Genomic DNA, 13850 nt, shown 5'->3' with positions numbered 1-13850 from the left:
CCATTCTCTCTCTCTCCCTCTATCTGTCTTTCTCTCTGTGTCTATCGCTCTCAAATAAAAAAAAAAGAATTAAAAAAAATTTAAAAAAAAAATAAAAAAAAAAAAAGATGTGGAACTAGGCAGGAGTGTCTGTTCCCTCAACTGCTTTTCAACATGGTACTTGAAATCTTAGCTCAAACAATAAGACAAGAGAAAGAAAGAAAAGGGATACAAATTGGAAAGGAAGAAATCAAACTAGCCCTATTCACAGATGACATGGTTTTGTACATAGAGAACCAAAAATTTCCTAGATGTAATAAACCCTTTCATCAAAGTGGCAGGATATAAAAGCAACACAAAAAAATCACTAGCCTCCATATATATATCAATGACAACAATAGGTAAAAAGAAATCAAGGAATCTGTTATGTTTGTAATAGCCATGAAAAAAATCAAATATCTGGGAATCATCTTAACCAAGGAAGTAAAAGACCTATACAGTGAAAACATAGCATCTTTGAAGAATGACCTGGAGAAAGACATGAGAAAATGGGATGACCCTCCATGCTTATGGCTTGAAAGAATTAATATTGTTAAAATGGCTATCGTACCAAAAACAATATGCAGATTCAGTGCAATTCCAATCAAAATCCTGCACCATTCTTCTCAGAGTTAGAAAAGGGCAGTCTCAGAATTTATATGGAAACACAAAAGGCCCAGAATAACCACAAATGTACTAAGTAAAAGGAACAACTCTGGGTGGTATCACATACCTAATTTCAAGTTATACTGTAAGGCCATAGCAATAAATATAGCATGGTACTGGCACAAAGCCAGGCACATTGCTCAAAGGAATAGAATCATAGATCCGGGTATGACTTCAAATAACTATAGCTACCTGATCTTTGACAAAGTGCCAAAAATATTAACTTGAGCAAAGACAGCATCTTCATCAAATAGTGCTGGAGAAACTGGGAAAACACATGGAGAAGAGTGCATTTGGACCCCCTCCTCTCACCTTGTACAAAAATCAACTCCAAATGGATTATGGACCCCAATATAAGGCCAGAAACTCTAATTTGACTAAAAGGAAAAGTCAGGAGAACACTCCAAGATATAGGCATAGACAAAAACTTTCTGAATAAGACTCATGTAGCCTAGGGAATTAGGCAAACAACTGGGAACTCATGAAAATAAAAAGTCATTGTATAGATAGACAAGCCATCAAAAGAGTCAACAGACAACATACTGAATGGACAATCTTCACCAGCTACACCTCCAACAAAGGTTTAAAATCTAGAATCTACAAAGAACTCAAACACCTCAATAATGAATAGTCAAGCACCCTACTCAAGAAGTGGGGCAGGAAATTGAACAGAGAGTTTTCTAAGGAAGAAATACAAATGGCCATTAAACACCTCCAGAAATGGCAACATCTCTTCTCATCAGGCAAATGCAAAGTAAAATGACAGTGGGATTCCATCTCACTCCAGCCAGCGTGACAACCATCACAACAGCAAATGACAGCACATGCTGGCTGCGGTGCAGGGAAAGAGGATCCCTCGCCCACTGCAGGTGGCCGTGAGAACTTGCACAGCCACTGTGGAAATCAGTATGCAGACAGCTCAAAATGCTGAAAGTAGAACTAGCATTGGACCCAGCTGTACCTCTTTTGAGCATACACCCCAAAGACTCTACTATATACCTCAGAGACACTTGTCCAACCATTTTTATTGCTGCTGTGCTCACAATAGCCAGGAACTTCAAGCTTCCAGACGCCCAGCAACAAGCGAATGGTCAATGAAGACGTGGTGCATATACGCAACAGAATTCTACTCAGCAGTAAGGAAAACTGAAGTAGTCAAATTGTCAGGAAAATGGAAGAACTTCAATAAAATCATATCAATCGAGGTCACACAGGCCCAGAAAGACAAATGCCACATGTCCTCCCACATATGCTGTCCCTAGCCTAGATCAGTGTCAGTTAATTATAAGCCATTTTAAATATCAACAGTATGCTGTTGGTACTTGAATGAAGCTAGGAAAATGAAAAATGGGGGGTGGGGAGGGAGGAAAAGGGAGGGCTGCCCTGACAAGCTGATGGTCAGCAGAAAGAAAGAAAAAAGGCTGCCAGGCATGGTGGCCATGGTGGCACATGCCTTTAATCCCAGCACTTGGGAAGCAGAGGTAGGAGGATTGCCATGAGTTCGAGGCCACCCTGACCTGAGACTCCATAGTGAACTCCAGGTCAGCCTGGGCTAGAGTGAGACCCTAACTCGAAAAAAAAAAAAAAAAAGAAAAGAACAAAGGAGGAAGGGTGTAAGTGTGTTGCGGGGAATGCACAAAACTAATGGTAATATGAACCAGTTCCATAGAAACCTTCTTTCTGGATACCACTCTATAAGTCCTTCCCCTCAATAAGGTGGAGGGTGGATCCACACAGAAGAACCCCATGAAAGACAGAAAAAGCATAACTCTAAATATGCAGGCTCTGCCAGGTAAATTCCAGGGCCAGAATTGGGTCTTCCCCCACCCCCACCAGTGAGCTGTTTGTCATTGAGACACAAGGTACTCAAAATAATACTACAGGCCACTGCCAAAACACTTGATTACCTCCACGAGCTAAAAGATAAGGCCCTATTTCTGAAGATGTCCCAGTCTGCAGCCACAGGACATCAAGTGACCTTGCTAGAACTGAGAGAGAATTTTAGTTAGCACTCATAGTGCTAGAAAGTGCTACAAGACTGAATAAGCAAGAGATCCTGCCAGATGCAATATTCATCCAGCTGAGCAAGAAACACACACTTGTGCAATAGTGGCGCACAGCCAATGCAGGTAGTCAACTGTTCATGAATTGGACACAAGACCCACTCAATAGTGGGCAGCTCATTTCTGGTTCTGAAATTATAGATGTATAATATATAGATGTATGCCACCATGCCCAGGTTCTTACAAAGTTTAGGCCAGGCTACTCTATATAACAAGTTCCATGCCAGCCAGGGTTCTGTAGTAAAACGCTGCTTTAAGAAGAAACAGGGGTCAGTGCTGCAGAGATAGTCCAGTGGTTAAAGGCTTGTAAGGCCTGCCAACTCAAGTTAATCCTCCCTAGCACCCCACAGATGCAAAGTGTCACATGCCTTTGTGATCCCAACCTGCCTACAACAATAGGACGCAGAGCCAGGAGCATCTGAAGCTCATGGGTTCCTTTGTAGAGGCTGTCTCAAAGAGAGTAGAAGGCACAGACACGTTGAGGCTTTATCTGACCTCCACACGTGAATGTCCAATATACACATGCTTACATACACACACAAATAAATAAGTATAAGAGCTAGGTGTGTTAGCACTTGGCAGAAGGAGGCAGGAAGCTTGCTGTTCAGACATTCTGAACAAAAATCAGCAGCTCTGGGTTCAGTGAGAGTCTCCACCTCAAGAAAACAAGGATGAGTGATGGAGGTCGCCCAGTGTTCTCCTCTAGCTATCATAAATGTGCACATGGGGGACACACATGTGAATATGTCACATATACCTCCTCACAATACCATACACACAAAAACATGTAAAAAGAAATGAGCTATTCTTCAATGGCTAAAATAGTATTCTGTTATTACTTCAAAATATTTCCAGTTATTTATTTAAAAAACAATTACTGAGGAGCTGGAGAGATGGCTTAGCAGTTAAGGTGCTTGCTTGCTTTGTGAAGCCCAAGGACCGAGCTTCAATTCCCCAGTACTCATATAAGCCAGAATGCACAAAGTGTCATGTGTGTCTGGAGTTCAATTGCAGTGGCTGGAGGTCCTGACATGTCAATTCTCTTTCTTTCTCTCTCTCAAAGATATAAATAAAAAATAGTATTTTTTTTTTTTTTTTTGGTATTTCTAGGTAGGGTCTCACTCTAGCTCAGGCTGACCTGGAATTCACTCTGTAGTCTCAGGGTGGCCGTGAACTCATGGTGATCCTCCTCCCTCTGCCTCCCACGTGCTGGGATTAAAGGCATGCACCACCACGCCTGGCTCAAAAATAGTAAATTTTAAAAAATAATTAATGAACATCTATAATGTGTCAAAGGATGGATAACACAACTGAATGTGGTGCAAATAAGAATGAGAGACAGAAAGTGAGGGGCAGAGAGAGAGGTTAAGCATTTCTATGGAGTCCTTGCTTGGTACCATCAAGGAGTGAACAGGCACCCACTTCCCTTTGCTGAAACTTACGTTGACATTGACGTGTCCAGTTCAGTCTTGTGGAAAGCTTTTTGAGCCCGGCCAGGGACGTGCAGAACAAGGCAATGCTCAGACCCAGGTCAAGGGCCTGAAGCATCATGTGGTACTTTTCATAGAGGGCCAGGTCCACGCAGACCAATGGGAATTTTGCATACAGAAAAGGAAAGACAACTGCTTAACCAATGTAATTGTTCCCTGTGACCCCTGAGAAGGAGGAGAAGCCATAGGGGCCAAGGAGAGCAGATTCCAGGGCAATTACGAAGTACAGTGCACATCCTGTTGTGCTCAGAATCACAAAGGTGAAGCCAGCTTCCCACTGAACATGAAGCAGAAATGGTTACTTTGGGGATAAGAAACAGGAAAAAGAGATGGTGGGTAGGTGTCTCTTCTACCTAGAGGAAGAGCTGTGGGCCACCACCTGCTTCTTAGGCCCTGATATGCTTGCTTCCAAGCAACAGTAAATATGAAAGCCTGGCTACCAAAATGGTCAGGAGTGGAATGAACTTAATCCTATTATCTCTTGTTTAGTTATGTCCTAGTCTGTGTAGATAACCAGTTTGTGTCGGGAAAACAAGGAACAGGGAAAGAATCCCTTGTGTAGGACTCAGTGTGTGAGCCACAGCCTGAAACACAGCATCCCTTGGGAGCGTGTCGGGAAGGGTGACTCTCAGACCTCACCCAGAGCTTGTGAATCAGAGGCTGCGCTGAAACCACATCCGGAGTTGATCCACACATGCGCTGACCTTTGAGGAATGCAGGCATCAATCTACAATCAGATACCATTGTCTTTCTGTCTCATGTGGAACTATCTGGCTCTATACTGTTAAAATGCAAATTATCATTAAGTTTTTGTTCCTTTTTTAAAGAGGGTCACAGAGAGATGGGAAGGAGATATCAGGTTGAAGAACCCCAAGACTTCAAACTGCATTACCGGAGCCAAGGATGTAGCTCAGTTGGCAGAGTGCTTGCCTAGCACACGTGAAGCCCTGGGCTTCGTCCCCTACCACGTGTGACAGCCCATGCTTATAACCCTAGCACTCAGGATGTGGAGGAAGGAGAATCAAAAGTTCAAGGCTAGCCTTGGGTCTATCATGAGTTGGAGGTCAGGTTAGTCTACATGAGACCCTGACTCAAAAAATAATAATCAAAGAATTATAAAACTGTTATTAAGGGAAGACTACGTAGCTTAGTGGGAAAGTGTTGGTTCAGTACACATGCAGCCCTGGGTTCAGTCTTTATCAAACACGTACACACACGCACTCCCCCCCCCCCCAATTCTTAACAGCAGATGAGCCTATTGAACAATCCTTCAACTTCATATTGAGGAGCTTGGGAGATGGATGACACTCATGGGAACCTGAGCTTGGATCCCCAGAATGCACAGAATGCTGGGTACAGTGCCAGGCATTGTGGCACATGCCTTTTGTCTCAACAATTGGGAGGCAGTCTTAGGAGGATCACTGTAAGTCTGAGGACTTGGAGCCACAGAGTGAGTTCCAGGTTAGGAAAGAAAGAAAGAAAAAAGCTGGATATAGTGGTTTACATCTGCTGTAATCCCAGTGCTGGGGAGGTGGAGATGGGAAGTTACCTGTGGCTTGCTGGCTAATCTTGCTGAACTGGTAAGCACCAGGTTTAGTGAGAAACTCTGTCTCAAAAAAGAAGATGGAGGCCGGGCATGGTGGCGCACACCTTTAATTCCAACACTTGTGAGACAGAGGTTGGAAGATTGCTGTGAGTTCAAAGCCAGCCTGAGACTACAGAGTGAATTCCAGGTTAGCCTGGGCTAGAGTGAGACCCTACCTCAAAAATAAATAAAGAAATAAAAGTAAATAAGATGGAGAGTGAATGAAGAAGATGCCTGGTGTCAAACTCTTGCCTCCGCATCTGCACACAGGTGTATGCGCACACATAGAAACATTCGTGCATTCATACAAACATGGTATGCACACATATACATGCAAGCAAAAACTGAATTAACTAAGATAAAATAAAAACTGGGGCCAGAGATATGGCTCAGCAGCTAAGAGAACTTTCTTTTTTAAAATAGTATTTATTTGTTTGACAGAAAGAGAGAAAGAGGGAGAGAGAGAGAGAATGGATACATCAGGGCTTCCAGCCACTGCAGACAAACTCCAGACACATGTGCCACCATGTACATCTGGCTTACGTGGGTTCTGGGGAGTTGGGGGTCCTTAGGCATTGCAGGCAAGTGTTTTAACTACTAAGCCATCTTCCCAGCCCAAGAGAATTTTCTATGCAAGCATGAAGGTCAGAGGAGGTCTGAGAGATTGATCGTGTTTTATCTTCAGGAACCACATAAACAGCTGGTCATGGCCATGGATGTCTGTAACTCCAGTTCTGTGGGGAGCAGGGACCAAAGAGTCACCGGGGTTCATGAAAAAATAAAGGCTAAGTTTCCAGGATCAGTAGCGACTCTGGCTCACGTAAGAATGGGTGTAAGAGCAATGGCGCAGGATAACTGACACTCCTCTCTGGCCACCACAGGTGAGCATGCCCTGCTGCAAGTGAAAGCACGGGCCACCAGATGGGTACATCACGTGCATGCACACCACACCACACAAGCCAGGAGCACTAACCCTGGGTCTGTTTTCCCAGACAATAGTTATAGGAGCTTATACAAATTATAGTAAGAACAAGATAAAGCTATACACTTAAAATATAACTCATGAAATAACCCCAGTTGAGTTGGACTCCCTAGAACCCACATAAAATATGATTTATTATTGAAATCCATCACAGTATGATCTCAATTAGCCCCAAATCCATTATAACTGAGAACCACATTCTCTGTGTTGAGTTGACCTCACACCCACTGTCCCCTCCTCCCTGAGGCCTACGTACTTACCAGGTACCTCCGTGTCCACTGTCTGGGAGCCAACAGTACAAGCACTCCTGTTGCGATGCCCTGCGGGAAGAAAATGGGAAAGGTAATATCCATAAGAGGAGGTACCTCTGAAAGGACTTCAGTCTGTCTTGCAGTTTGACATGTTTACCATGAGCACTAGAAAGAGTAAATGGTGATATGGATTTATGACAGGTTGCCTCTTCACTGTGGGAGAGTTGGTAAGGACCGTAATCCTTAGTGTCATCCGACATGATTTACACCAGCTCACTGTTGCCTCTCTGTGTTGCTGTAGTTATGGCAATTGCCACCTCTGCCGCTGGCCACTGTAAGGCGTCACAATAAAAGCTTGGCTTTATAGCCTTTTTACCATGGTTTGTTTTCATTGATTCTCTCTCTGTTTTAAAAACAAAATCGTGATAAAATTGCAAATGGGAGGAAATGGCGCCGAGACTGTATTAATTACTTTCTATTGCTGGGACAATACGTCTGACAAAAATCAGTTTAAGGGAAGAAGGATGTGATGGTCAATTTGACAGGATCTAGGATCTCCTGTGCTGGGGCTCAGGCAGCATTCTCCTTTTTCTTTTCTATAGTCCAGGCCCCCCACCCGTGGTATGTGCCTCCCACAGCTAAGATGGATCTTTTCACCTCAATTAACTTAACAGAGGTATGCCCAGAGGTTAACCTAATCAGGATAACCCCTCACAGGGGATTGTGGGTCCTGCCACACTGACAATAGATATAAGCCATCACAGAGACCTGGCCTTCCCAGTGTGGCTTGATCTTTCGCTACATGCTTTCTTATAAGATTCCGCAGTTTCCTCCTGCTACTGAGCGACAAAATACATGACCCTTGTCTCTCAAGTCACAAAGATTATGATCACAAGGAATGTGGGCTGATTGTCCTCGCTGCCAGGGGGTCAGCTTTTCAAATTTTTTCTTCATAGTCACCATTCAAAGAAAAAGGCCCAGATTGCAGAATGAAAATAGTTAACAAAGGAAAGAATGGTATCACCAGCATTTTGCAATAGATAATGAAAACAGAATCTCTGAGCTCATGTTTGATTCAGCAGCAGGTCTGATGAAGGGTTCAAGACGGTTGTGGTTATTGAAACAAGACATCGCTTATTCTAAAACCATATAATATAAATCATTTGTTCCTGGTCAAGAAATATTTTTTTGAGGTCCAGAGAGAGAAAACCAAGAAGCAGTGGAGTGAAAGCAAAATACTGAGCATAGACAGGTCTAAAAATAGCACGATTTTGAGTTTTGACAGAGGAATAAACACGACTGTATGCACAGAATCAACATATTTAAGGAAAAAACAGCCCTTCACCAATGTGATTCTGTGGTATGCTGTATTGGAGCTCCAGGTTTGGCATATTTGTTGTTTTGAGACCTACTTTTCATTTTCTTGGCTTATTTTATTTTGAATGTTGGATTCAGAGAAACAAGAAAGACTAAAACATACTCACATACAACTTCTGTAGCTGAGCCTAAAATCCCAGACTTGGCATGGTCGCACCATGAAACTCCCCTGGATTAAAGCGGGACCAGCTGCAGTGGAAGGAGGCTCCTGGCATGCGCGTGCAACAGCGACCTTTCCAAGGGACCCTGGGAGGGCGGAGCCAGCACAGAGAGTACCACGGGATGGGGGGATTAATAGGAGCCACCGTCGCTGACGCTGCAGGGTAGGCCCAAGGCTACCTCCTGCTTTCACAGGCTGGCCCTCAATTAACCACCTCTGTGTCACTAATCAGAGTGAAATGCAGAAGCCAGAAACAAGTAAGGAAGACCTTTGCACTCAGAGAAGCGAGCTGACATTAGGGCACGTGCGGATCCCAGCTTGCCTTGAGTACTCGGGCAGGATCTTTCTTTTAAAAGTTAAGAAATGTTACGGAATTGCCATTGCCTGTTAGTTTTGGTTGCAGCCACCAGTGTGAATTTACTTTGTACAATATAGCATGAAGGCAATTTGGTAACTTGCTCAATTCACTGGGCTTATGGGACAGGCGCCTCTATAGCTGGGCACACCTATCTTTCCTTCCACCTCTCCCCAAACTTCCAGAGCACAACCATGCCCTCCATGCCCTGGGCGTTTTCCACAGAGAAAGAAAGAAGAAAGAAGAAAGAAAGGAAGAAAGAAAGAAGAAAGAAAGTGGGCACCAGGCCCTCTTGCTGCTGCAAACAAACTCCAGGCACATGTACCACTTTATGGCTTTATGTTGGTGACTGGGAAATTGAACCAGGACCGGCAGGCTTTGCAAGAAAGTGCCTTTAACCACTGGGGCATCTCCCCAGCCCATGTAAATGTTTTCAGCTCATGGGTGCACACCTGACAACCCGAAGTTCACCCTCAGGAACACAGTTCACCTGAGGCTTGGCCTAGAGCTCTCTAATTAGGCCAGACTGGGTGGGCAGCAAGGCCCGGGGCCTCCCTGCTCTCCTCTTCCCTGGTTCTGGGATGGCAAGCTGGTACCATGTCAGCCAGCATTTTTACTTCAGTTCCAGGGTTCAAACTCAGGTCCTCATGCTTCCAAGGCAAGCACTTGACTGACTCAACGATCTCTTCAGCCCTGTACATTTTGTTTTTAGATAAGGATAGGAAGCCAATTAAAAAGGAAGAAATCGGAGAGTAGGCGAGACCAGCCAAGAGGGAAAAGGAAATGTGAGGGGTATGCCTGAGAGACAACAATCTGGGAGAAGCAGGGTTTGTGGGGAAGGAAGAGATGGAGTAGGGAATGTGCTCAGCCCTCTGCTCTCCTTGATATACTATAGCCTTGCTTCTGGGGACTGGCACTGATCGCTGCTAGTCTTTGATTGCAAGGTAACTATGAGGCCTCCTACTACATCATTAAATTGCTTAAGTCAAGAATGCAGTTCCCAGAAACAGATGAATTGAAGGAAGCAAGAAGCATTCACACGGAAATAAACACCGGGGGTGTCCCATGAGTATGGGACAGCACTTATCCATTTGCAGGCATTCTTCTGGGTCCATGACAAACAAGGACTGCGGTGAACATGAGGCAGATGGAATAAGGGTGGTGACTTCATATTTACTGAGTGCTGTATTGATGGTGGGCATGACACGACACTCTTTGCCTGTCTTCATGCGTTAGTCTGCATTCTCTCACTTTTCCAACAGAGTGCTAAATAAAAGAGAAACAAGAGCACCAAATGACAAGTGCACTAATCAGGCTTGCAGCTCTCACTGAGTTCACAGTCAGCTCAGGAAACAATACTCATGTAAGAATGCCTGCAGCGGAGTGTTATGGAACACTGTGCTCAAGACACGGCGTGACTATTACGCTAACTGACAGCAGCTGTCATTACCTACGTAAGACCTGCATAAGGCCTATCCGCGTTCTGTCATAGGTGGGAGGTTACATGAGGACTCTATCCGTCCCTGACTATCTATAGGCAGTTAACGGTTGCTGGGTGAAGGAGAGACATTTTCTTCAGTGGTGTTGCCGCTGGTAAGTTAGTCGTCCATGCTCCTGTAAGCAGCTCTTCTTAAATTCATTGGAACACACACACACACACGCACATGCATGTGAATGTAGAAAGGGGTCTAGTTGGGAAGAAAGAGAAGGTTATCAGCAGGAGTGGGAAAGGGACAAGAGAGAGAAGGGGGTAAATATGATGTATATGATGCTAGAACTTTAAGGTGTCTTTCTTGGCTCTAACCCAGGAGTTAGGTTGCCAGAAAACTCAATAGTCACAATAAAACTTCCACTGAGTCAATGGCCTATGGGTTGCAAATTCAAAGAATTAAAATCCACAGGCAAGGAGGTAAAGTTTACAGGTTTTATTAGATGATGGATGGAATTTAAGATAAGGAAGAGAGGCACAGTCCTTAACCTAGGAGGCAAGAAGGAGTTCCAGAAAATGGAGGAGCCCAGCTCGAGACTCAGTGGGATCTTTTATGGAGCCCTCAGGATGGGCAGCTGGTATGATCAGTCCAGGCCTGACTCAGGTGTCTGGGGTCAGGATTTTTGGAAAGGAAAACATTTCTGGAAATCTTAATCCTCTAGAAACAGCCTTCTCAGAAGAGGGTGGAAGGACTCCCCCAGAAGACAGAGATAAGAAGACAGCAGCTCCTTCCTTTGACCTAGAGCAAAGTGGAATGGCTGAAATTTTTCTCCTTCAGGCCCAACGACAATGCCTGTATTTAGCCAAGAGAAAGCCATCTGCTTTGGGACTCCTGTTAGCCTTCAACTGCCTCAAAAATACGTTACCTACACATGTGAACACATCATAGTCAAACCCATTATTATATGTAATTAGCATATGCTAATAAAATTAATATTTAAAGAAAAAGAATGAGTTGAATATCCAGCACTAAATGAAACATCTCTATCACACCTCCTGTAAAACCCAACTCAGGGACCGTTGTGGAAGAGGAGGCAGAAAGGATCTACAAACCAAAGCATGGAAAAGTGTTCTTTGGAATGCTGTTTTCCAGACACAAAGCAGTGGCTGCGTTTGTGATCTCACAGTGGCTGTCAGTACCTGCACAAGACTTGTATAATATGAGGACAAAAATGAAAATGACATCAGTGCAGAAGAGGGGCTAGTGGGAAGGAGGCAGAGAGAGGTTCCATGGAGAAAGGACAGAGTAGCAGAGGACAAAGGAGGGTGGCGGGAGGGTCCTGTGATCATGGCACACTGTGTATATGTATGGAGGTTGTCAATAAAAAAGTTTAAAAGAGAATGTAAAATTAGGTAAGAGTTAGTGTTTGGTACTAAGCTCCTGCTCAGTAGATAAGGCAGCACTTCAAGGAGAAAAATTGACCAGGGTCCTGGAACAAATTTGAATGATGAGTGTGATTTCAATAAGAAGTGGCAGAGAGAGAGAGAGAGAGAGAGAGAGAGAGAGAGAGAGAGAGAGAGAGAGAGACAGAGAGAGACAGAGAGGGAGAGAGAGAAACCTTGGGGGCAGCCTGTGCAGAGGTGAGGCAGTGTCCCTGTGTTTGGGACTCAGGTGGGGAGGAGAGCAGAAAGTCTGAGTTGAAAGCTATGTGACGCCATGGTAAAGAGGTTCCTCAAAATCAGGCTAACACGTGTGGATTTTGCTCGGGGACAATCCAGCAACATCAGTGACTCCAAAGAAAGCTTGGAACGATGAATTGATGCTGGATTGGAGTGAATACTCATGGCTCTGTAGAACCTGGTTCTTAAACTTCTTATTTTTCTCTAGTCACAGTGAGCAATATATTTTGCAACATACCTCATTAGAAATCTAATTTTATTTTGAGGCAGGATCTCTTGTGACCCAGGCTGGCCTTGAACTGGCTGTGTGGTCAAGGTTGACCAAACTTCTGGTCCCCCTGCCTCCACTGCAGACTGCTGAAATCGTGTCATCTCGCCCATTGTATGCGCTGCTGGGGATCTGATGCAGGGCTTTATGTATATAGGCAAACACTATCAATATTTGTGTGTGCGTTTGTGTGTGTGTGTGTGTGTGTGTGTGTGTAATTATAGGTAGGGTCTCACCCTAGCCCAAGCTGACCTGGAACTTACTGTGTAGCCCCAGGCTGGCCTTGAACTCACAGCAATACCCCCACCCCAACTCCCAAGTGCTGGGATTAAAGGCGTGCATCACCACATCCAGCCAAGTTACATCCTAAGCCCCATAAATCTAACTTTGTGCCTAATACAATTAATATTTAATCTTTAGTATGTTAATAAAATCTACTGTTTTTTATTCTGTCCTATTCCACTCATTGTAAATGCTGCTAGCTATGAACTACAGTGATTTTATAATCTGTGCATGCAGAGATTTCTCTAATTTGGCTATTAGAATGACCTAAGTTAAAATCTGAATAGAGGGCTGGAAAGATGGCTTAGCGGTTAAGGCACATGCCTGAGAAGACAAAGGACCCAGGTTCAGTTCTCCAGGTCCCATGTAAGCCAGATGCACACGGTGGTGCATGTGTCTGGAATTTGTTTGCAGTAGTCGGAGGCCCTGTTTTGTCTCTCTCTCATAAGAAAATAAATAAATAAGTAAAATCTGAATAGAGAAGGGGGAGGGGCACAGTGAGCAAGAAGAGGAGGTTTGTGTAGGCAGCTCCGTCTTAGGAAGTTCATCATGCTGTGGCAGTTGGTTGGAGTGGGGCTTTGGGGGGTATTGCTGCCCCAGTGCAGGCCTGAAGCTGACAGCACAAGCTTCTGGTTTCACCCAAGGCTTTAGAACCAGAGCTGGGCCCGGCAGCCCTGACAAACTAGCTCCATCTGTCCTCAAAGAGTCGATTAAAGAAACGAGTCACAGGTGCAGAGCAGAGACAAGAGTGTGGGCCCCGTGGGGAAGAGGAGCATGTAAAATCCAGTGACCCCTCCACCGCCTCCCCCAAGCCCATGCTCACCCTCCAGACATGACATTTGGGCTTTGTTAAGAGCCTCAGATGCTCCACGCATCCCCTTCTCTCTCCTCTACCACCTGATTATGCGAGACCTGGGACTGCCTCCTGGGATTGGAACTCAGGATGCCTCTGGCCTAAGCCCAGGGAAGGCCACCCACCCCCAGCTTCTGCCCTTGCAAGTCACCCAAGGCCCCAACCTAGCAGGAGGCTCTCTCTCCCTTCTCTATAAATCTATCTTTCTGACCCTCATATGTTGCTCTCTCTTTTTCTCCTGCTCTCTCTCTCTCTTTTTCTTCAATCCCCTCTTCTCCCACACCCCCATTACAATAAAACAGATCCAAGAAATTGTCTGTGAGTACTGTGATCTGAAGCTTCCCCCACTCTTCAGATCACACTAGTGTATCCTGACTTTAAATAAGACCCT

The 13850-nt window shown here is 44.7% G+C and overlaps 1 protein-coding gene across 1 annotated transcript in view; it reads right to left on the bottom strand.

Annotated features, from left to right (window-relative positions):
- Tmem212 (transmembrane protein 212) overlaps nt 1–13850 on the bottom strand; it is a 57540-nt gene that overhangs the window by 31056 nt on the left and 12634 nt on the right. The window contains 2 exon segments of the mRNA XM_045161277.1: nt 4190–4514; nt 7065–7124. Coding sequence (XP_045017212.1) covers nt 4190–4514; nt 7065–7124 — 385 coding nt within the window.

This window comes from Jaculus jaculus, chromosome 11 (genome assembly GCF_020740685.1).
Source record: "Jaculus jaculus isolate mJacJac1 chromosome 11, mJacJac1.mat.Y.cur, whole genome shotgun sequence".
Classification (NCBI taxonomy): Eukaryota; Metazoa; Chordata; class Mammalia; order Rodentia; family Dipodidae; genus Jaculus; species Jaculus jaculus.
The sequence above is the reverse complement of the archived record's forward strand: the minus strand, read 5'-3'. Positions and strand labels throughout refer to the sequence as shown.